Source organism: Drosophila serrata, unplaced genomic scaffold (genome assembly GCF_035046125.1).
Source record: "Drosophila serrata isolate PLE 108 unplaced genomic scaffold, ASM3504612v1 contig_360, whole genome shotgun sequence".
In the NCBI taxonomy this organism is placed as follows: Eukaryota; Metazoa; Arthropoda; class Insecta; order Diptera; family Drosophilidae; genus Drosophila; species Drosophila serrata.
Window position 1 is genome coordinate 337,083 of NW_028257258.1, and position 23,254 is coordinate 360,336.

General features: G+C 42.1%; 1 protein-coding gene across 7 annotated transcripts; it reads right to left on the minus strand.

Annotated features, from left to right (window-relative positions):
* Positions 1-557: 557 nt before the first annotated feature.
* Positions 558-20,137, minus strand: srp (serpent). Of its 7 annotated transcripts, none has more exons than XM_086838852.1 (9): positions 19,362-20,137; positions 9,521-11,558; positions 4,873-5,290; positions 4,439-4,804; positions 4,156-4,366; positions 2,812-3,050; positions 2,336-2,500; positions 2,097-2,250; positions 558-1,760 (listed from the first exon to the last, which is right to left on the minus strand). In XM_086838852.1, exons 2-9 carry the CDS (start codon positions 10,750-10,752, stop codon positions 1,507-1,509), a joined length of 3,039 nt encoding a protein of 1,012 aa, XP_086694978.1. In that variant the 5' UTR covers positions 10,753-11,558; positions 19,362-20,137; the 3' UTR covers positions 558-1,506. The 7 variants fall into 7 exon arrangements, with proteins under 7 accessions (XP_086694978.1, XP_086694974.1, XP_086694979.1 ...); XM_086838848.1 differs by having other exon boundaries at positions 558-1,990; XM_086838853.1 differs by lacking the exon at positions 2,812-3,050 and adding an exon at positions 3,462-3,634.
* Between the last annotated feature and the right edge of the window lie 3,117 nt (positions 20,138-23,254).

Consider the following 23,254-nt stretch of genomic DNA (forward strand, 5'->3'; position numbering starts at 1 on the left):
TTCAATAAAGTAAACGATTAATTAAGATATAAAGATGTTCTTTATGCCTTTAATTTAGGGCTTATAACTTAAGGAAGTAAAACAAATGTTGCCCTTAATGATTTAATTTTTACATTTTTAATATTTTTACATGTAACAAACATTAGCGGTCTCTAGCGAAAACGATCCACTTCGAGACTCGACCTTATTTTTATATATGTATAAAATGTACGCATAGAAATTAGTGGCACCACTCAAAAAAGGCTAACTATATACCAATATATGTATATATAATTACACTTTTAACCAAAAATTTTAAACAATTTCTATAAATAAAATGCATTTTATAATAATTCATTAAATGTAAAACCACACAAATGCATTTCTTCATGTGAAAAGTGAAGCCTACTTATATGGGCAACTGCAGAGCCTAGTTTCAGGAGTCTGTCATACACTCAAGCGCATGCAGTGCTTACCAACACTGAAAACTTCAAAGCAGCGGAAGAATATTCCACATACGCCTCGTGGGTTCACTTTCTTTATTTAATATTTTTAAAAATTATAAAAATCAAAGCTGATTGGGGAAATATATGACAATCGTCGTTTATTTGTTCAAAAGAAATAAAATTAATATTGCAAAGATGGTGTAAAAGAGAATGTAAGTGGCTAAAACTTAAATTGCATTAAATATTTATATCAATAAGTGTATAAAAAATAGATAAATTACTAACTAAATTGCATGAGATTGTTGGTTACTTCGATTGTTTTTGTTTTCGCTTTTGGATTTTTGTGTGTTTTGTTGTCTTTGTTTGTTTGGTGGCTTAACTATTATTAGCTTAACTAATATCTAGGTGGAATTTGATTGTGTGGAAATCTCAAAGGGTATTCGATTGAATAACAAATTTGGACTAATCTAGGGATCGAATCGCTTTTTGCTGCTAGCTAGCTAGCATTGTGCTAAGAATTAAACTAATTTTTAAATAACAAATTTCGAGTAGTAGGCGATTCGTGCTTCGCCAAATGTGGAAATGTCAATCAACTTGCTTAAGCGCTATGTACAAATAATGATTCGATAGAGTTTTTTAGGGTTAGGCGACGGAGGGTTCTTGGAGAACGACTCCCTTGGTATACGCGCGAGACTAAGGGCTATAAATTCTTTGGAGCTATGAGATTTATGATGTAACAGCAGTTTCTTTGGTCCTGGTACAAGGCAGTCCTCGCAGCCTCCACGTGGCAAACGTGACCTACTCCATCTTGACCACCGTTTCCCCCTCCACGCCAAACTTGCGCTCCATTTCCTGCAGCTGCTGCTGTGCAGCGTGCATGGCATAGTTGGTGGCGGCCACATGCTGATCGTGGTGTCCCATCTGCTGTTGTTGGAGGTGCTGTTGCTGCTGCTGCTGCTGTTGCTGCTGTTGCTGCTGTTGCTGGTGATGCTGCTGCTGTTGCCTCTGGAAGGCTTCCAGCTCATCAGGCTGTTCGTCGTCCTCCGCCGTCAGGTAGTAGGGCGGTGATTCGTGTCCCTGCTTACACAGCGGCATCGCCCCCTGTCCTAGGCCCAACTGATGATAGGGATTCCCATTGCCCATGCCCGGCGCTGTGGAGGACGCTGCCGGCGAGGTGAGCGACAAGGCCTCCGTCTTGATTGTGTTGATCGCCGCCGCCGCTGCCGCTGCTGCTGCTGCCGCCGTAATCGAATTCGGCATGAGGTGCGCCAACAGCTGATGCTCGCTGCTCCCGCTCCCGTTCCCGCTGCTCAGCTGCTGAGCTTGTAGATATTTCTGTATAAGTTTGTTGTTATTCTCATTGCTACTATGATTGTTGTTGTTGTTGTTGAAGATCGTGTTATTGTTGTTGTTGTTGTTGTTGTTATTATTGTGAAGATGATGTGTGGGCGAGGATGTGTTGTAAATGGATGTGGGCGTGCCGGGCGTGCAAGAATCCTGCTGCATATTGATGGGTGACATTTGGTAGGGCATGTATGGTTTCATTTCTGTCTGTGGTTTCATATCTGACCAGGTGAGCAGGTGAGCAGGTGAGCGGGGAACAAAAAGAAAGCAAAACATCACGTATTAGGCATGCAGACGGAATGGTAAGTCAACAACAAGGAAACTCACCATCATTCACATCCATCTGGCTGCTGTCCATTCCCAGGCCAACATTGTGGCAATTGGCGGACAAGGAGCCGCTCTCCAGCGTGGCATTCAGAGCGTTCTTCATCTTGGACTTGGATTTTTCACCCTTGGTACCCTTGGGTTTGCGCTTGCGTTTCTGTAAGGCAAGATGAGTTTATTGTTAGTTTTATTTTGTTATAACTTTGAGTTATGAGGGCTCTTAGCTAGACTTTCAAACTCACCTGTATGGTATCCTTCTTCATGGTCAAAGGTCTAGCGACGCTGTGAAGCTTAAAGTACAGACCGCAGGCATTGCATACAGGCTCCCCGGCGGGATTACGTCTCCACAGCGATGTGTAGGTGGTGAGGCAGTTGGAGCAGGACAATCCGGCTCGCTTTGTGGCGCTCTGGAGGTGGGACAAGATCGAAGGATTAGTTTAATTCTATACAATTAAGCAGATCGTAGTAGCTTTTTGTGTGGAACAACTTTTCTATAGCAACACCAAAAATGGGGGTTTACGTATTTACAGGTTAGTCAGCGATTAGCAACGATTTCGGGGACTAGGTTAGTGACTCTACTCGTTCTACTCTTTCTCTGTGTGTTAGTGGGATGGCTTCTGGGTGGTGGGGTTGCGGTGGGGTTGTTTCGGTTGGGTTTTGTTTGGCTTGGGTACTTTGGTTTTCGGTATCGGGTATCGGTAATTAATGAGCGACCTACCAAGCGTCTCGAATTGGCGCGACTAACATGCTCGTCGAGCGTTGTGGCTGCCGTCGTTCCCGGTCCCGCTCCCGTTCCCGATGCCGCAGCCGCAGCCGCCGTTGCCGAGGTCGCACCCGAGACTGGACAGGAGCCGGTGGCCTGCGAGCTGGCGGCGCTCGTGGTGGCCTTACTACGGCCACCGCTGGCCACATTAAATGAGTAGTTCTTATAGAAATCCCCGCCTGATTCAGCGGCCACTGGAATTGAGCAATCAGAATGGTTTGTTGTTGGTTTGGTTGTAATACACAAGGTGGAGCAGAGGTGTCTACAATTTCTCGATTCGTTTCGATTGATTGGTTTTTCGCATATTAAACTAATTGGCATTTCGTAATATAATAAATTCAATTAATTTTTGTTCGTTTCTCTCTTGGAGCTCTCTCGGGGGGTGGGCCCTGGAAGGGAGGGTCTTTAAGGGAGGGCGGGCTGATTCTGGCGGATGCGGATTTCTATAAGGCTTCTCCCACTAAGAGACTAGAGACACTATTTAGGTTCGCACACAGAAATTTTGTTCCACACAAAAGCGTTTCGATTTGATTGGTTTTTTTTTTTGGTTAGTAACAATTGTTGGTAGTTTGTTTGGTTTTTATTTTTTGTGATTTTTGATTTACCAATCTTCTAGGCTGTTTAATTAGGGGTCGATTCATGCCGTTCATTTTCATATACAAGCCGCAGGCATTGCACAGATAGTGTCCCGTGTTATCGCGTCGCCATAATGGGGTTGAAATCGCACCACAATTGACACATTCGCGCCCCTCAGTGAAATAATCGGCATCGAGAAATGCTTCAAAGATTTACATAGAAATATTTGGAATAAGTCATACATTTTTGCTATGTGTTTTGTATTTTGTTGCTGTTGCGTTTTGTATTGTTTTTTGTGTGTGTTTAATATTTAGTTTTGTATTTCTATGGGTGGTTTGGCTTTTTGTGGTGTTTTTGGTTTGCTTTTATCTCAAGAGTTGAAATAAAATTAATTGAATTTATTATAGAGACGTAAGCTTACAAATTAAATAGATATATATATATATAGGCTTAGGGCTAATCTAGTGAAATGAAGGGTATGAGGTGATAGTTTAGGAGTTATTTGGACAACAGCTGCGTTTGCTTAGGTTGTTCAAATAACTACTGGCCAAGAGATGGGTTTCCTTCGCGCCTTGTGTGCGTGCTCACATTCTACCTAAGACACTGTGGCAGGCAGCCAGGCAGGCGAAAAGGATCTAGGACCCGGAGTGCATATTTCAATGAGTGCAAATAGTAAGTAATCCTAGCCATAGTTTATCTCCTCCAATCTCTGTCAACACTTACTTGCTGAAAGCGATGCCGAGGCGGAGAGGAAGGAGCCCGGATCGACGTGACCCGTGCTCCCGTCCACCGCCGCTGCGGCTGCTGCATTCGCCGCCGAGATGGCCCGTCCATTCCGTATCACATTGGTGACCACTCCGGCTCCAACTCCCACGCCCAGCTGGGCCTGTCCAGCTGCCTGCGTATAACTGATGGAATCGAACCAGCCCTCGTTCTGCAATAGAATGTGCGATTAGTTAGTTAGGCGCTACAATAAGGGGATTCCCTTGCAGGGTAAGGACCTCACCTGACCGCGGTAATTGGCCAGCGGAGCATAACGATCGGCGCCACTCACTGAGCCATTGGCCACGCTGCTCCCATATCCACTGCTGCCAGGAACGATGCGCTGGAAACCGGGCAAGGTACCTCCACTCCCGTTACCACTACCTCCGCCTCCGCTGTGGCTGCTCCTCGGCGATCCGTAGCCATCCTCCAAGGAGCTATTGTGGCCATTGACCGCCGCCGTTGAGCCTGCTGCATTGGCCGCCGATGAACCCGAATGGAGTAGACCCACTGGCCCGGGACTGCTGCTGCTGGAGTTGTGATGGTCCACGCCCAGCTGGGCCTGTCCAGCTGCCTGCGTGTAACTGATGGGATCGAACCAGCCCTCGTTCTGTGGGAGAGAATCAAGGTTAGTTAGTGCCTACCAAAAGGGAAATCCTTTGCAGGGAAGAGACTCACCTGACCGCGGTAATTGGCCAGTGGAGCATAACGATCGGCGCCACTGACTGAACCATTGGCCACGCTGTTGCCGTATCCACTGCTGCCGGTCACAATGCGTTGGAAGCCATGTAAGGTGCCTCCACTGGCATTGCCACTCCCTCCGCCCCCGCTGTGACTGCCCCTAGGCGATCCGTAGCCATCCTCCAAGGAGCTATTGTGTCCATTAACTGCCGCCGTTGCTGCTGCCACTGCCGCTGCTGCCGAAGAGCTCGAATGGAGCAGACCCACTGGCCCGGGACTGCTGCTGCTGGAGTTGTGGTGATGCTGGTGGTGATGATGTTGCTGCTGCAGGTGGGCATGGTTGTGGTTCGGCGATTGCATTCCATACTGAATGCCATTGGCCGTCTGAGTGAGCAAAGGACCCGCATACACAGAGCTAAAATAGAGGAGAAACAATTGTAAATGTTATTTAAAAATGTAAATAATAAAATTTTAAAATAATTATAGCTTTAAGCTAATGGTAAGTACAATCAAAGGGGAAAAGGGTTCACCAAAAGAAACAATTTTGAAGGAGATTTCTTTCTGTGTTATTTTTAGAGTTAAGTGAATTCCAACCGACTTTATCAGGGGTTCTTTCCATATAGAAAATATATAAAAAGAAATTTACTTTCCAGGAATTATAACTGAACTTCTAAAATTATATTTATAATTATTAAACTGAACTGTAATCACTCAAACATATTTCCAATTTGGTTTCCTTTAAAAGTTATCACAAAAATTGAATAAAATCCAATTAATAAGTATTTAAATTTGGTTTATATCTTATTTCAATCTTTACTTGTTTTACCTATAACAATAATTCTTCAGATACATGTTATTGTAGTTGGAGAAAAACATGTTTAATTCGTCTTAATTTTCCCTTTTCTAAAAGTGCAAACTTTTTTTGGGGCGTTTTAAAACGCTCGCGTTTCGGGGGCTTTTCTCGTTAGCAGCTTCTGTTAAGTGGCCGCTGTTATCGTTGCACTGTCTCTGTTAGGAATATGAGACGCTATTAACAATTCCTTGTTTTTGTTTACTTTACAAGAATGAGTTGTTGTTGTTGTTGTTGTTGGTGATGGTGATGCTGTTGTGACTGGCGGACCACCAGCGTCCAGTTTTTGGCATGTTTGCAGTTGTGCCTGCGAGGAGGGTGTGGCCATAAAACTCTTAATTAAAAAAATAAAAGTGTTTGCAGCTTTGTTTACACAAAGATTTTACGTAAAGCTTGTTGCTCTCATTTCACTCTTCTCTGTATTATTTTGGTATTGCTTTTTGTTTGTTGGTCTTTCGTCACAGAAGCCTGTGCAAATATTTTTGCAAAAAACTCGGCAAGGCTTTGGAGTAAACAAAGTTTAGAGGATATAGGACAGGAATTCCAAGAGATTCTTGATTAAATAATATTCAAGAGATCTTATTAATACTTGTAATCAAAGATCAAGGATATCGAACACAATTAAGATATTAAAAACTGATCCTGATCGTGATGCCACTTGTCCCAAGTTACGTATACGTTTCTTTTATATTCTTCGCTTTATTTAACAACACTTCACTTTTATTATTTTTTTATTCCTATAAATTTTACATATAAATAAAGACCGGATGTAGCTATTTTTAAAGTCAGGCCATTAGTCACACGTCTCTGATTTTTGCACTTGAAAACACTTGATAATCCATCAATTAATAGTCTCCTGTTTTCTTCCTTGTTTTGTGTTTTTTTTTTTTCAAAAATTATATATAATATAATATTTATGATCCAACAGCCACTCTGAAGAGACGCGGAAGTGCTCAGCTCGTATTCAGCAGTTTCATTTTCGCATTGATTTATTTTCGAGTTTTTAAGTTTTCCGCTTTAAGTTTTCAGTTTTGCTTCTGGCTTAGTTCTCTGGACGACGAGGCTGGGAGACGGAGACGGAGTCTGATTCTGATTCGGAGACGGAGACGGAGACGGAAACGGAGCCGGAGTCGGAACGGAGAAGAAACCACAACCGAATCGGGGCACGCGCGTTTGCATAATGACTTGAGTCGGGTTTAGTTTTATGTCAATGCAGTTGCAGTTGCAGTTGCAGTTGCTGGCGGCTCTGCTGCCTTGCTGCTTTACTTTACTGAGCGATGACTGTTGTTGGCCCTAACGAAATCTCGGCGATAATGTGACAGAGTAAACTAAGCCAAAAAAAATAATGAAACCCTATCGCTCGCTCGACTATCAAACAAGCTGGCAAATGGCTTGCAAATAATTCCCACTCTTTTGTTGCCAGAATTATTAATGCGACCAAAGAGTTTCCAGCAGATGCTCACGCTCCCCGATAACAGCGCAGATGCCCCAGCTATGGCCAATATATGTGCTCATATATATAGGAAGTCTGAGTGACAACAAAAAATGCATGACAACGATATAGTTTTATCACCGTTTCTGTTCAGTTCGGTTCTGCACTGAGCTGTACTTAAATTGTTGTTGCTGCTGCTGCTGCTGTTTGCTGCAGGTGAGTATTTCTTGTTTTTCACATACATAACTCATATATATGCGCCATTCGGCATGTGAGCCGTGATATCTTCTTCTGGTTTCTTGCCGCCGCCAAGCGAAACTGGCCAAAAAGTCACATACGAAATGGTGAGCACATCGCCGTCATCATCAACAACATCATCATCATCATCCATCCGGAGATCATTGGCTCTGTCACCAGATATGCATATTTCCGTCTATACGAAACCGGTGAAAAACCAGCGGGGAAATAGGGGAAAATTATTGAGCTAACTTTTGAAATTAAACAGAAACATATTTGTTATATTTTTTTTAAGAAGAAAATTGCTCTTTTGAATTCAAAGTACATCTACTTGTAGGAGGAGAACTCACATAAAATTAAAAATTCTCTTAATATATACTATACATTCTCTTTTAAGTAAACAAAATACAAGGAAAACTTCCCCTAAATTTGCCTCAATTAGTCAATAAATTAAGCTTACTTTCTGTAGTTTTCCCCCACTTGAATTCCTCCCTTGACTTCATAAATTTCAACTCAATGTGCATTCATGCCTGTTTTCATATATGCAAAACACGTTTTCAATTTAAATAACAACATAAGAACGGCAAACAAAACAGCAAAAGGTGGAAAATAAAAACGAATACATCACAGAATCGACAATGTGCGGGTGCTTTGGGTCCGCTGCCTCCCAGTGATCGAGGGAGAATTACCCCATTTACCCCTTTTCAGACCGCCCCTAAAAAAATAAACCCCCCAAACCCTCTAAAACCAGGGGTTGCTGAGTCAGCTTCAACTACCCTGAGGGAGCCCAAAAAATCTAAACTGTGGAGGCATTTGAAGTTGCTTTACCCGGCATTTGAGTTTGAACAGAGGTGTCCTCACACCGAACCACACCGAATAGAGCTTGCAACCGAATACCCAAAACAAGCTAGAAAAATGCGCTACAATTGCAGTTTGCATTTTAAAACTTACAGAGTTTCGACTCCAAACGATCAAATGCGGGTCACGCCCCCTTTTTCTTGGGCAGTTTCGGTAGGTTGTTGCCTCAGTTTGTGGCACGTGTGCTAATGCTTAGTCAAAGGTGGCATCAACCTGGACACGTGTTGGCCACAGTCTGAGCCTCATCTAATGCTGGTTGGAAGCAGCAGAGAGAACACTTGGAACCCTTGGTTCTGCTCGAACAGAGATCGGTGTACGGGAAAACTCATGACTCAGAAAAGCCATGCGTCCCTTACGTCAATAATTAAGACATTGCATATTCTTGTTTACGAAATATGACCGACCGGCAATTTGTATATTTTTTCGCTGAGTTTCGGGCTTGCTTGAAGATGATTTCTTGGCCAGAGCTTTGAGGAAACGACGCTAAACTGCAAAGTGCGAGCCCAGAAAAGGCTACAAAAAATTGTATTTATGTTTTGGCATTGTTTACTCTAGACTTGGACAAGATTATGTTTGATATTGAATCAAAATACAATATCATAATGATACAGAAATTGCAAAAGATTGCAAAGATGACAAGATTATGAATGGCAAAACTCTTGAGAGATCTAAGCATTAATAACAAATTCTCCTATAATCCTTAATCTGTTTTGCCCCACTAAGCCCGGAGACGTCATGGCTGGACTCATTGTTCACATGGGACATCTGCGATGGGAACCCAACTGTGTTTTGTTTATGTTTTCATTCCGAACGCTTGAAACACATTCCTCCGACGCAACTAACTAACTAAGTAGCTGCTCACACAAGTCGCAAGTGGAACAGATTTTTGCATTCCGCATATTGAGGAAACCACCTGAGAATGTCATAATGCCATAACCATAACCGAATGTGTTTGGAACGGATATTTTGACTGGGTTTCGGACTTGGATTCGGATCTATGCCTGATCAAAGTCCCCGGGAACAATGAGAACAACGCATGGGCCCTCCCGAGAGGGTGGTTAGTTGGTTGGGTTCGTCACTCCGCCAGAGAAACCGATCCGAGGCGGGAGAAACATGAATCAGCCGGTGGCGGTTCTCTGTGTTAGGTGATCGCTGATCGCTGATCGGCGCTCCCGATCATGACTTTTGGCGGTGTCGCGAAGCGCTCGAAAGGCACGTGCGCTGGCGGCTTCGTGATAGTGAGCTCATTGCTGGCCGGGAAGACTCACCTGTTCTGCAAGCTGGGGCTCAGCTGCGTCGCCCCGAAGTAGCCGCCGTGCTCCGCCGGCGAGAGGCTGTCGCGGTGGGTGGCGCTGGTCAGTTGGGTGAAGCTCTGCATCGAGGATAGCGCATGAGCGGATTGGTCGTGGGTCAGCGCATAGGCGATACCGGGCACTGGACTGGCCTCCTTGAGTGTGTGCAGGTCCGAGACGGAGGTGAGTACATGGTAGTTACCGTTGTGTCCATTGTCGAAACACTCGTCCTTGAGAGTGTCCTGGATCACTTCGTTGATGGTGGGCGCGGAGTTCTGGGCGGCTGCTGCAGCCGCTGCCGCTGCCTGGGCTGCTGCCACCACATGCTGGGGCAGGGACTCATGACTGGGATCGCTAACGCCAACGCCAACGCCAACGCCTCCGCCGCCGCCACCTCCACCATAGAAGCTGTAGAGCGCAAAATTGTTCCGCATTATGGGATCCGTGCTGGCGGCGTAGTGCTCGTAGATCTGGGCGGGCGGATGACTCGATGGATAGTGGGGAAAGTGACCGAAGAGATGGTGCGAGGCAGCCAAGGCGTACAGATCCGGCTTGTCCGCTCCTGATACCGATATCTGATGATGATATTGCTGCTCCTCTGCCTCGCTCAATTGCTGATGCGCATAGTTGATCACTTTGATTTTATTATCAACACTTTCACTCGCGTCGTTCTCCGGCTGATTAGGATTTATCACACTTCGATCCTCATTGATAGCCGATACAGATTCTGTTGCTGTTTCTGTTGCTGTTGCTGTTGCTGTTACTGTTGCTATTACTGTTGCTGTTTCTGTGGCATTAACCGACTGCTTCGCTGTTTCGCTGACAACTGATGTGTGAGCCTGTGAACGAGCGGACTCAAGTAACGATAAATTCGCCGTCGTCGCCGTCGTCGTCGTTGCTGGTGACTCTGCCTGTGGCTCTGCCTGCGTCGCTGCCATTGCTGCTGCCGGCGTCGCTGCCTCAGGCTGAGGCTCCGTTGCGACCGCAAGTGCCGTCTCTTTCGCGCCTGCGCTTGATCCTGCTGCCATAGCAGTTACTGTTGTTGTTGTTCGTCCTTGCTGCTTGGCCTGTTGCTGCTGTTGCTGTTGCTGCTGCTGCTTGTTGTTATTGTTGGACTTGGCCGTGAGGATCTTCATGTCGGCCGCCTTCTTCAGAAGATTGCCCCCCGCTTTGGGCCCCTTGTCCTTGGGCTTGCTGGTCTTGGTCATATTTCCAAGCCGCTGGCAATACGCGAGCCACCCAGTTAGGTGCACTTTACTTCGATGCCGACTTCGATTATGATTCGATCGATTCTCCGGGATTGTCCGCCGCAATCCACGTACGTGTCCGTGTCCGGCGCGTTTTTTACACAAACTGAAAACGATTTGATTTGAGTGATCGACGAGAGCGGCGGCGGCGTGCGCTTTAAATTTCGAAATACGGAACAAGAAAATATAATAAAATCGTAAAAAAAATGTTTTTTAGATTCCCGCACTGCACAGCAAACGAGAACAAAATCCCAGTGCGCATCCTCTCCCGCTCTCCCCATTCATGCGATTACAGTTGTTGTGCTCCACATGCCGTTACACAAGCGCCACTCACAATCATAATCATCATGTACAGCTTCAAATGCTGGAAGCTCTCCCAGTCTCCAAAGCTCTCCCTCTTTTTGGGGACTCTCCCCACTCTTATTCTCACTCTGAGTGCACTCTCCCTCTGTGCCTGCGTCTGGCTGTTGCCAACCTTATCGCACGCATTGCCTTTGCCTACGGGTGCTCGCTGCCTCTCGTTCTCGCTAGTGTCACTCGGCTTTGGTTGCCAGTTTTTAGCTACGCCTCTCAACACACAGCAACAACAACACAAGCGCTGGCCAGGAAGGGGGCGGACAGGCGGGGGGCAGGCCGAACCCAGAGGCCATGCCGGATGGTTGTTGTTGCGGCCTCAACTGTTGCTCGATTGGTGTTGTTGTGCCCGCTGTTGTTGTGGTTGGCTGACAGTTGCCATAGTCCGACCGCAAAAACTCGTGCACACAAATCTGGAAAATATTAAATGTACAAATGGAAACACAATTAAACAAACTACTAAAATGCCAAGACATATATTAGCCTCAAATCTACATTAAAAATAATTAGGAAGCTAGAGAGGTGTAGAATGGAATTCGGCATGAGATCATCAAGCTGAAAAACATTCTTTAAATACCGGAATATGAGTGCGAAATTCTAGAATATTGTATCAAGCTAGAAAAAAGCAATTACTGTAGGGTATATAATAACTATAAATATTAGCAAAAAACACTCAATACACAAAAATCTTGAAGATTACTTAAAGGAAGTTATCTTTTAGGTATGTTTGTATCTCTTGAATTATTTAAAAATTTGTTATTAACAAATCTTTCCGTATCTTTTATAGTTATTTATATACAGAAATTATAACAAAAATATGTAATTCGTCAAAACTTTGAATAATTATTAATTTTTAATATCACCTAGTTTTGGTACCTTTTTAAAATCGAACAAAAAAGACATACCTTGGAAATATAGTCTTAATAATGTCGTGAAATTTTAATTGACAAGAATTAAATGTAAGGAATTATTAATTCCATTTATTCTTGTAAATTTTTGTTCAATTTTATTTTTTTTTTAAGAACTTCTCACACAGCAATCCTTTAGTCCTCTATTTGGCTTTCCGAACAGCTTCGGTAGGCTTCGTTTGCTATCTGAGTGAAAACCCCAATGACTCGGTGACCTGGGGGTCATGAAGTGCGCAGCTCTGTTTTGTTATACTAAGTTATAGTTGATTAAGCAAAATTAGTCAATCCCTTTCCCGATTACTTTCGTTGTGGACAATAACCCCTCTTTACAGTAATTCCTACTAATCGAATGTGAAATCTACGCATAAATCAGATCGAGTTATGAGTGAAACGGACCCAGAAACCAATATGAAATTTCTTTAAATTTTAAAATAACATGCGTGCAGGATGGAGGGGAGCCAAGGAACCCAAGGAACACTTTCATGCCTATCACGAGGACGCGAACATTAAAATCCATACGAGACGCGTGTAGAATTTCAGGACCGGGCCAAAGGACATTTCTCGGGGCAAGACAAGTGATCGCTGGAGCCGCGCCGTGAGAAAAATCCAAAGGAAAAGGCCTTTCCCCGAGACCCTAGACTTGGTCTCGAATTTGGATCTCAGTGGCACCGTTTTCTATTGCAAAATTCCCGGGGCGACACGCCAAAAAAAAAATATTAAAAGAAGATCGTAAAATTACGAACTTGAGCTGAGCTCCTAATGGATGGATTAAAAAATTGTTATAGTTGAACCAGGACCAGGAGTCGTAAAACGATTTTCGAGTGGAATCTGGGGAGGTTCGCTCGGTGATTTTATGGCATTTTTATCGTCATTTGAATAGGCGGCACCAACGATCTGTTTGGACATTTTGAGAACATTTTTACGATTTTAACGATCGCTGGTCAATTGGAAAAAAGTAGGCGACTCTCAAGTGGGTCGTGGCGGCTCCAAAACAAATCAGAATACGAATTTGAATAGAACACGCCGGCGGACATACATATAGTACACATCTTGACATGCGTTCTCGTACATAGACATAGATCGCATAACCTTTGTGGCCATTAAAACCAAATAAGTGTATGTTATTAAATATTCGAAAAATCGAGCTGATAACGTGCTCTTGGGATCGCTTCAGCGGCGCACTGAAGTGGGGGACTAGACCGGACCTTTCCCTAGACACATGGGGACTGGGGTTGACGCCTCGCCACTTACACATATAGAATTTTTATTTCATTAATTCCTTTACAATTATTTCTATTCGATTTCAGTTGCCTCAACAACATTCTCGGAACGGGAACGAAAAAATTTGAATTTTGTTTTTTTTTTTTTGCTTTAATAAATCAAGTATTTAAAAATGTTCCATTTCAGCTCGTCTGTTGCATGTGTCTCGGCTCCATGGGGAACTTTGACCTTCAATTTAATAAATGCTAAGCTTGAAAAACTTGCATGGACGTCACAAGGGTGCTCGACCCAGTAAAACATGCGATTCGCGCATGTCCATCACCTAAAAATAACACGAAATACACCAATTTCCATTTATTTTATTGAATCAGGAATTAACAATTTCTATAATTTACGTAAGAAATATTTGAAGGTATTTTTTTAAGATGTAACAAAGAGTCAGAGTATTATCTTAGCAAGAGAAAACAACTATATTACTAAATAGATACTGCTAAATGGATCATGGCTTAGTATTTTATAATATTTTTTTCTCCCCCCGAAGTACACATTGATCAGTAAAAGATATTCTCCTTAAGAGAATTTATTCTGTTTATCTTTTGACTGTGCCCTAAGGCTATGCGCCAATAAGTAGGCAATGCTCTTTGAGAAATATGTGCTCTCGACAATATTCTTCTGCCTTGTTAAGCCTAACCTAAACAATGTTAGTATTATTAGTAGAAAATAGAAACTTTCTCACACTTGGCTTGACTCCACCTTCTTGTAAAGCCCAGCAAAACCCACACTTTGTTCCTTCTGTTACCCCAAGCTGGCTATGTTATGCTTAGTTAAGTCTGATAAGTTGCGACTCTATAAACGAAATGCATTGAGTACAAATGCAAATAACGGTAAGCGGCCTCAAAAAACCCCAACTAGAATAGTGGAATACGCTTTATAATGTGAGTCAGGGCTGAGTGCCCATGCCGGGTTTGGAATTCTGAAGAACAGAGGGTACGGATCCGTGTGTGTGGCTTGGATTTGGAGGAGCCGAGTGTCAACAAACAAGAGTATCTCTCGTAGACCTATCCCGAACCTATAAATCATGCAGCCAGCCATGGCGATGCTATGCTAATGATGTGATTTATTACAAGTCCTCATAAAAAAGGATAATCTTGTGGGTCTGCGGGCAAGAAGGTGCCCTGTTTCACACTCGATCTCCGAATGTCAATGGTCCGTGGCGGAGCTCTCCGGTTTTTTGTCAAGGGGGAACTCCAGGCCAAACATATCGAATGCCCAATGTGTTTATGGCGAAAAGTCGTTTAATAAGTTTTATATATGGAGATGTATAGATGGAAAAGTACCCAAAGCATTACTAGAAACCGCTCAGGGAAAATTCAAACAGGGATCATATATAGTATTTGTATATCCCACGAGACCAGACCAAACCAAAACGATCACGTACACACGAGCCGGAGTGTTCTCCGTGGTACAAAGTTTGGCTTGAAATTATTTTGACATATTTATAGTCCACGAAAATGGGTTGTGTTGCCCAGCTCAAACAAGCAAGTGTCAACTGCGGCGAGCAGTGTCTCACATATCAAGGATGGTCTCGGTGCCGATGTATTTATGCATTTTTAATATTTTCGTGTACATCGCGATCATAAATATTACCCTGGTAATTCAATACGCCTCGGATCCATTTCATGGCAGGCAGAGTGAGTGCCTTATCCTTAAACCTTGGATAGAGTCCTTAAGCGCCAATTATCAGCATCGTTATGTGGTAGGAATTCGAATAAAATTCTTGCCATAAACTGGAGAGACATCGGCATACAATTCAAGTGGCCTGCGGTCTGCCAAAGAGTTTTGGTCTCTTATCAATACCCATTTAAAAGCCATTGAGAACATGTCTTTAACACTCTTTAAATACAGCGATAACAAAGTCAATTGTTTTGCTTTATCTGCGGAACCTGCTCGTGGATAGAAGAGTGTATTTATGGGACTACATTTATTCAAGTTTAATTGCTTTAATTTCTCAGAAGATTTTATAGTTTCTTTAAAAAGGATTTTTTTTAAATTACTTATGAACCGACTCTTTGGGAAAGTGACTCTTTTCGAAAGTGGGTGCAAGTTTTTACGTAGAAACAAGTAATACGTGTTCTTTCCAACTAAAGAGTAATAAATTGGAGTAACTAATATTTAACTTAACCTATTAAAACCTCAACATTTATTAGATATTAGTGTTAATTATAACTATCTTCTTACTTTAAAAAAAAAATACATGTTCTGATATGTTTGTTGCAAAGTAAGCATAAATGTTAAGCAAATACAAATAAGAAACCATCTTCCAGAAATAAGGAAACCCATGCTGGCCATATGTCCTTCATGATGACAGAGTTCTTTAATTTTACACGATTTTCTCAACTAATTGGTTAAGCAAACTCTGGCACATGCGGCTGAATTAACTGAATAAACACTTTGGCCATCATTAAGTAATATGGTCAAGGAGTATTTGATGCAACCATACCGGTAAGAACATATTTCCAGCACATTTCCTGCGAGCCTGAAAAGTTTTTTCCCACCACCAGGATAAACAAACCGAATGACAACTGAACCTATTTAAATAGACTTTATATTGGAAACTGTCAAGAAGCCACGATTAAGCCGCACTGATCAGTGCTAATCGGCCCGGCCAAGCCGCAGACGGCTGCCATTTGCCCCGTGTGTCCGCTCAGGTAGAAGATATATCTCTCATCTTCATCGCATCCCACCACAGGTAAGACGGTTTGTGGTGGAAAAAGGTAAACAAGGACAAAATGGAAACACGCGCCGACACGATACAAATTGATCGTGACCAAGGAAAAGGACGACACACTCAAAGGATGTTGTTATTGTTATGATGGTTGCCGCATCTTGTTCTCACAAGGGTTCGGCGGTCCCTTCGCTCTCAGCAAATAAACAACAAGACGCTTATGAATATGTTTTTGCTGGCCATGTCAGGGACAATATTGTTATCCCATCCTTTGTTGGGTTATATAATTTTTTTTTTGAAAATATGTTTTTACTTTCTGTCTTTATCCTCGACCTTTGTCACGTACCTGGCGCTGGCGCTTTCTAATTAGGGCGTCCACTTAAAAAATAATTCATACTGTCTCTTTGATGATTTTAAAATGGTTCGCCCAAGTGATGACAATCGCCACAGGGAGGGTCTTCAATCATGGAGGAAGGAATTTGATAGGAAATTATGATTTAAAACTGTTGGATCTTAAAATATATTGTTTTATTTATAAATTAAGGCTTTCTTTTATCGATCTAGCTATGTCTGGTCAAAAACTACATTTTTGAAAATTTTTCAAAATTTAAAAATTCTATTCGTTAAAATTGTCAAAAATGTACAAAATTTTTATTTTTTTTTAAATTTCAAATTGAGTTTACTGGTTTTTTAACATAATACAAACTAACACTTAGCTGCTTTCCTAATTAAAATTAACGCTTTTTTGACTAAGTAATGAGTTTTTAAAAATTTGATATGTCTAAATATTGTCACATAAAAATATTGATTCAAAGAATGGGAGTACTATAAACTTAGATATGATCGATTTCCGATTCAATTGTAATTTGCAACTTTCATGTTTGTTGTAATACTATTATGATTCTTCACAGATCTTCTATAAAGAACACATAAATAACTCTTTGGAAGCAGCCCAGATGAAGGGTTTATTAACCCGTATCCTATATCCACAAGGATAGACTGCCACCGCTGGGAATTTATCAATCGGACAAATGGACTTTCCCCATTAAAAACCAATCCAAAATAGATGAAAAAATAGCATTCCCATTCATGAAAAGAATGGCAAATGAATCAGCAGTCGGGAATTTCCCAGCCGAAACCCGAAATTTATGAATGGAAGCCGGGAGGGACACAGGGCACCGGTCATCGAGTCCTAAACTCATTAATTTTTATGCGGCAAACAAATGCGGACAGTGAAAGTAAGGTTGGGCAATTAAAGTTCCGCAGTGTAGAACAATGCAAGTCGGAAATGGTGACAGGGCACGGGACTGGGACTAGGACTGGAACTGGGAATGGGTCTGGGTCTGTGGCTGGAACTGGCTATGGCAACGAGGAACTGGCATTGGGCATATCCTGTCAAACACACATTACGTCGAAGGTGGACAGGTAACCCAGGTACTCAACGGCAACAGGTACTCGGTGAAGACCCAGTTAAGAGACACGCGCTGATACCGCTCATCCTCCGCCCTGTGCACATACTCTAGGCAATGTTTATATGGAGTAGGTGCGGTTTTTCCTAGACTTTGGCGCACTCTCTGGCTGGATGGATGGATGTGTGCAGAGGGAATGGAACTGGAACAGGGACTGGGCACTGGGTACTGGGTACCCGGGACATGACCAGAGCAATTAACGATTAAGACAAACACAAGTGTCTTGTATCTTGTATCTTGTCTTTGGCCGATTGTTGTTTACCGTGCATTATGTTTGCGTTTCGGAATTTCACAAAAATTCCTTTTATACTACAATTTCTACTTGGCTCTCTTGGTGTTTTGTTAATGTTTAATGTATGTGACTGTCTGTCACTGTCGGTTGTTTGTTCTTGGTTTTGGTTTTGGTTTCGGTTTTTGCGGTGTTTGGTCGCGGTTTCCTCCTCCTCCTCCTCCATGGAACCCAAAAGCAAACCTCGCCTGTTTGCGGATGCATTTCGCCACGTAGAGATGCACGTGTCCCAGGTGGAGTTCCAAGAGGAGGAGCTGGGAGGGAGGATCTAAAGGCTGGATTCCCTGGAAAAACACCAGGCTGAACAACAAAAGGCAATTGTCGGTTGCTAAATGCGACAATTAACTTGCATATATTATATACATTTTTTTTCGTATATATAATTAATTTCCAATATGGCTGACCTATGGCAGGAAGTCATGGGTGTGTGCATAAGTATGAATTTATATATAGTATAAAGGCCCCACTACATTTATTTCTTTTGTTTTGAAATTCTCTTCGCAAACGCTTATTTTCTTCAATAAGTATTTCTTTTTATTTTTTCCCCCATATATTATGTGTGTGTGTTGTAGGGGCTGGTTGATAAGGCTGGCGTTGTTGTCGTCGTCGTCGTCGTCGTCGTCGCAACTCAACGACCGCACAGGCAAAATGTAGCCACCAAGGAGTGGAGGGCAGTGGACAGTGGGGATTGGGGATCGGGAATCGGGGATCGGGGCCCCAGCATTTGACTCGCATTTTGTTTTTCTGTTATGGGCACAAGTAATGTTCGTACACACTGCCAGCGCTCTATATAACACCATACATGGTCGCATTTTAAATGGTATATGGTGTGTGTATGTATGGGGCACTTGTTGGGTGACACTGCCTGGAGCCCGGAGGCATTGCCCCCGCCCCCTTTGGACGGAGGGATGGACGGGGCCCAGAGCCAGAGTTTTGTGCTTTTTGGGTTCGTTGATCGTCATGCTGGTTTCATGTAATCGTCATAATTTTCCAGCTCTTCCTTGGCTGTCCCCACCAGTTTTCCTTTATCATTTCCATGGCTAGTGTTTCATGGTTTTTCCAAAGATATCGAATAGTTACGAAAGTACGGTTTGGGAAAGTTTGGGTTTACAAAGCTTGAGGTCTGAGTTAGTTTTTTACATTATAAATATGTATTAAACAATGCATAAAACATTTAACACAAAAAGAGACTCTTTTAAGTACATCAATTAGATTTAAATTTCTAAGATAACAAAAAATATAGGATATTCTTTAAACTAAACAAAAAACAACTAGATCTTGTCCATCTTTCTAATTGAGAGTTCCAATTATTTCTTTTATAGTTATAAAAAAAGTTTTGTGCTATCAAAGTTACTGGGCTTGTGTTTTAATTCACATACAATTATACAACTTTATGGTTTCCAAATGATAATACTTGGTAATAGGAACATCATTAAATATAGATGGTATATAAATATAATCTGCCTAAAATAATGTCACATTTATAGATTTTTCTTTAATTTTAAGTATTATGTTTATAAAGTTATGACATTTAAAATGAAAAGAAATAAATCCCAATGGTGATTTATGCAACTCTTGGGAACTTACATTGAGATGTTACTTACTGGTCCACATGGGAGCTGTCCGGATTCCCTATTCCATATTCCGAGAGCGACTGAGATTCCGCTGTGCTCATTATGAGGGGCGTTCGGCACATGTGGCTTACCGCAATGATGACCGAAATCCGGCTCGGAGGCCGAGGCATCTGGCCGCGGCACTAAGCATCCGTTAAATTTTCAATTTCGACCTCAAGTGGGCGTTAACCGGCCAAATGAAAGTGTCACACAGGTCACGCCGACGGATCACAACTCTTTCGGGGGCGGTGAGACCGCTCCGGGAACGGGAACGGAAACGGGGAACTTCCCGGGCGCCCGGCTTGGCCCATCTATCAACCCATTGTGTTGGTTAAACTCACGTCGCTTTTGGTGGGTAAACACATTTAAAGGATTTTCCATGCGCCGGCGCAACTTTCCTACCGCTTTTCCGATTCATTTCATTTTTTTCCTTCACAGTTGGATTTTCTTTGGTTTCACGCCCAGCGAGAGATTGAGATTCCGAGAGATCACTGTGATTATTGCCGGCCACGCCCCACGGATACCGCACCGCTTCGGAACGGACTCGACTGGACCCGCATCCACATCCGAGCTCCGACCTACTACTACAACTTTTCAAATGCTACTCGGTCCGGGCCCGGGAGCCACCCAAAGCAATATGCGAGTAAAATATTCTTGATTAAAACTTATCAGAGCACATTTCATATCACCTTTTCAAAAACGCAACAACAAGAAGAACAGCAGCAACAATTACACATCAGCAACGACAACAGCAAAGTAACGATTGTACTTATTATCGGCAACGCAACCATCGGTACTACTCATTGCTCCCCGTGTACTCGCACTTTGGCGTAGTTTGGCCGCTGATTGGCCGGTCCCCGTTGCCAAGATATGGCTATCTGAGCCGGGTCCGGCTCTGAGACCGGCAAACCGCAGCCCCATCGACGCCATCCCCAGAGCAGGGAGCAGGGCAGGATTGCGCCAAAGATAGAGCAAGTGGGACGGGCACAGGCTACTACACAGGCGATACCAAGGCCCGATTTGATTAAGTTGCATCACGCGCCAGTCGCGCGACTATCCTTATCGGAGCACCCATGGAACTCTCCGCCCCAGCCGGAGTATATGCCGCCAGGCGGACGCCTCATTGGATCCCTATCAACGCTCCCGTGCACGTTTGGCCAGATTTTGATTTGGTGACGACAAATCCCAACCGATTGCCACTATCGCTCCGACTGACAGGCTCCTCTTAATCATTGCTATTGGGAATAAGATGGGTCTTTAGCAAGGAGTATACTAGGAACTTTGACATAAAATCAATAAGCTATTTATGAAACTATAATTGTATTAAAGATAGTATGATCGTGGGGTTTTTCTTTGTGTTATTATGTGAAAAGTTTCACAATCTCTTTAGAAACGCTTTTTGCATAGCCTAAAGCAAGGCTCAAGATCCATCAGATACTCAGACCAGACTATATAATGTCTGTTAAAAGAAGTATAATGCTTAGTTAGACTTATAGATTAAAATAACATTTTATAAATTAGTCAATAAATTTAATAAAAATTAACTAAACAGCTTTATTAATAATTTTATGGAAATAAAATTAGGTCTCTAAAAGCAAGTAATATTCCGCAACTCCAAGGCGTTATTACTCAATGCTAAGATCTTAATAACTACTAGGAAGAAGTTTGATATTTTAAGGGTTATTTAGTAAGATTATGTGTAAAATCCAAAAATCCTAATTAACATAAATTCATATATAACTAAGCAAAACTCGAAGTAAATTTGTAGCTTACAACTCAGGAAAGGAATCATTTCCGACCCTATAAACCATATATATTCTTGATCAGAATCAACAGCTGAATCGATCTAGCCATGTTTGAAGGTAAACAAATTTTATCAATTTTTTCAAAAATTTATAAGAGGTTACATCGTTAAAATTTTTAAATGTTAACAAAATTTTGATTGTCTAAAATTTAAAAACTGTGTTCGCAGGTTTGTTAACCTAATAAATACTAACATAAAAAGGTTTTCCGAATTAAAATTAATGAATTTTTGGCTTAGTTATGATAGATTTACCATTCGACCCATTGAACTATTTCTTTACATCTTAGTACTAATTTAGTGTTTAAGATAAAAGTCAGAAGGTTAAGATAGCCTACAAAAATAACCCACCCCTGTTTAGTATGTCTGTCTGGGACTCTGTGAATCCCCGTTACCCCTTCATAATACTGATAACTAAGCCAAGTAAACGACCTTGCCTCGTCTATCGCACTCCTTTTTCTGGCCCACTCCCCCAGCGATAAAGTGCGACAACAACAACAAAGTATAAACAAAAATTCCACCAGGAGAAACGCCTAACTGTCTGGTTGGGTTAAAAAAAAAATACAAAGTAAGCAAGTTCCAAAAAAGAAAAACAACGATAAAAAAAGTGTCAAGAAATTCCTATCAAATAACAAAATGCCGGTTCTTGTGACGTCACGAGAATTGATAAGCGACACAATTATCAGCAAAAGAAAAAAATATAAAAAAAAAAAACAAAAAAACAGAGAACATATTGCAAACAGCAACATTGATAAAAACCGAACGAATCACAAGCGAGTATGAGAACAATGCTGGTGCGATAAGGAGGTAAACAACCTGGTGGAAAACTTTAAGCCGGCGCCGTCCATCGTCCACTGAGCCAGATCCCCGATCCCCTAATCCCAGCCCAGATCCGACCCTGGCCGGAGGAGGGGCTGACCCTGGAGTGCTGCGGGTCGCGCATGCGGGGAGGGGTCAGCCAGGGCAGGAGGATGAGGACGCCGAGCGATAAAGATGCAAGGGTGCGGGTGTTGGTTATGGTTTCTGGTTATCAGCCCAAGCAGTAGCAAAGTCCGGAAGATGCCTTTTGGTCAAAAGATAAAAACACCACAGCAAATGCACTACGAGAAGTTCGATCGGATTTCAGTAAACTATTGCAGATACAACAATAACATAAGTAATTAAATATTATATAAAATATACAGATTAATATAAATACAGGGATATAGTAAAATAAATTAGAAAATTATCTAGAATTTGCGTATAGATATTTTTACAGAAACTGTTTAATAATGATATTATGCTTTTTTATAAATTTCGTTAGGATCTATTAAGAAGATCTATCACAAAATTTAAGTTCCAAATAAATATATCTGTATAAACGAATAAAAATGTAAACTAAGTAACAGACATTACTTTTTACCAATCTTTCACTTCATTTCAAACCCTCATTAAATAACCTTAATTTTATATCATATATTTTTTGTATAATATTTATTTTGCTTATGTATAGTAAAAATTATTTATAATCTTTTGTTTGTATTTTACTGGTTATTTGTTCAGTGTAAGAGAGGCCACAGAATTTATATTGTGGCTTATCTGCCTTTGACTTTGGTTTGGCTTTGCTTTTGTTTTGTTTAAGCTGAGCTGAGCATTTAAATACACCATATTAAGGGCCATTTAAAAGGAATTCATATATATTTAAAAAACAAAAAAGGGGGAAACGGGCATAACGATAGTGGCGAGATAAGCCAGTCCTGGACCAAGCATACAGCATCCAACTTAGGCGTACAGGAATCTTGAATGCTATAGGAAAATTGAAAAACAGGCTCCATTACGAACGGGTCGCGTTTAACGCCCCGCATAGACATAAATAATATGGATTTGAGGCTATATGAAATAGTCCGAAGCCACATCATCGAGACGGCCCAGAGATAAGCCGGGATTTATACAAAAAATATATATACAAAACTACAGAAATTGAAATCTAAATTGTGGATGCTGTGCGGTAAGAGTTCGACTTCATTTACTAACTGAAGGCACCCGTAATGGTTGATAGCCCCATCAAATTCAAGGTGCTTGGGTCAGAGCAAACAGTGCCACC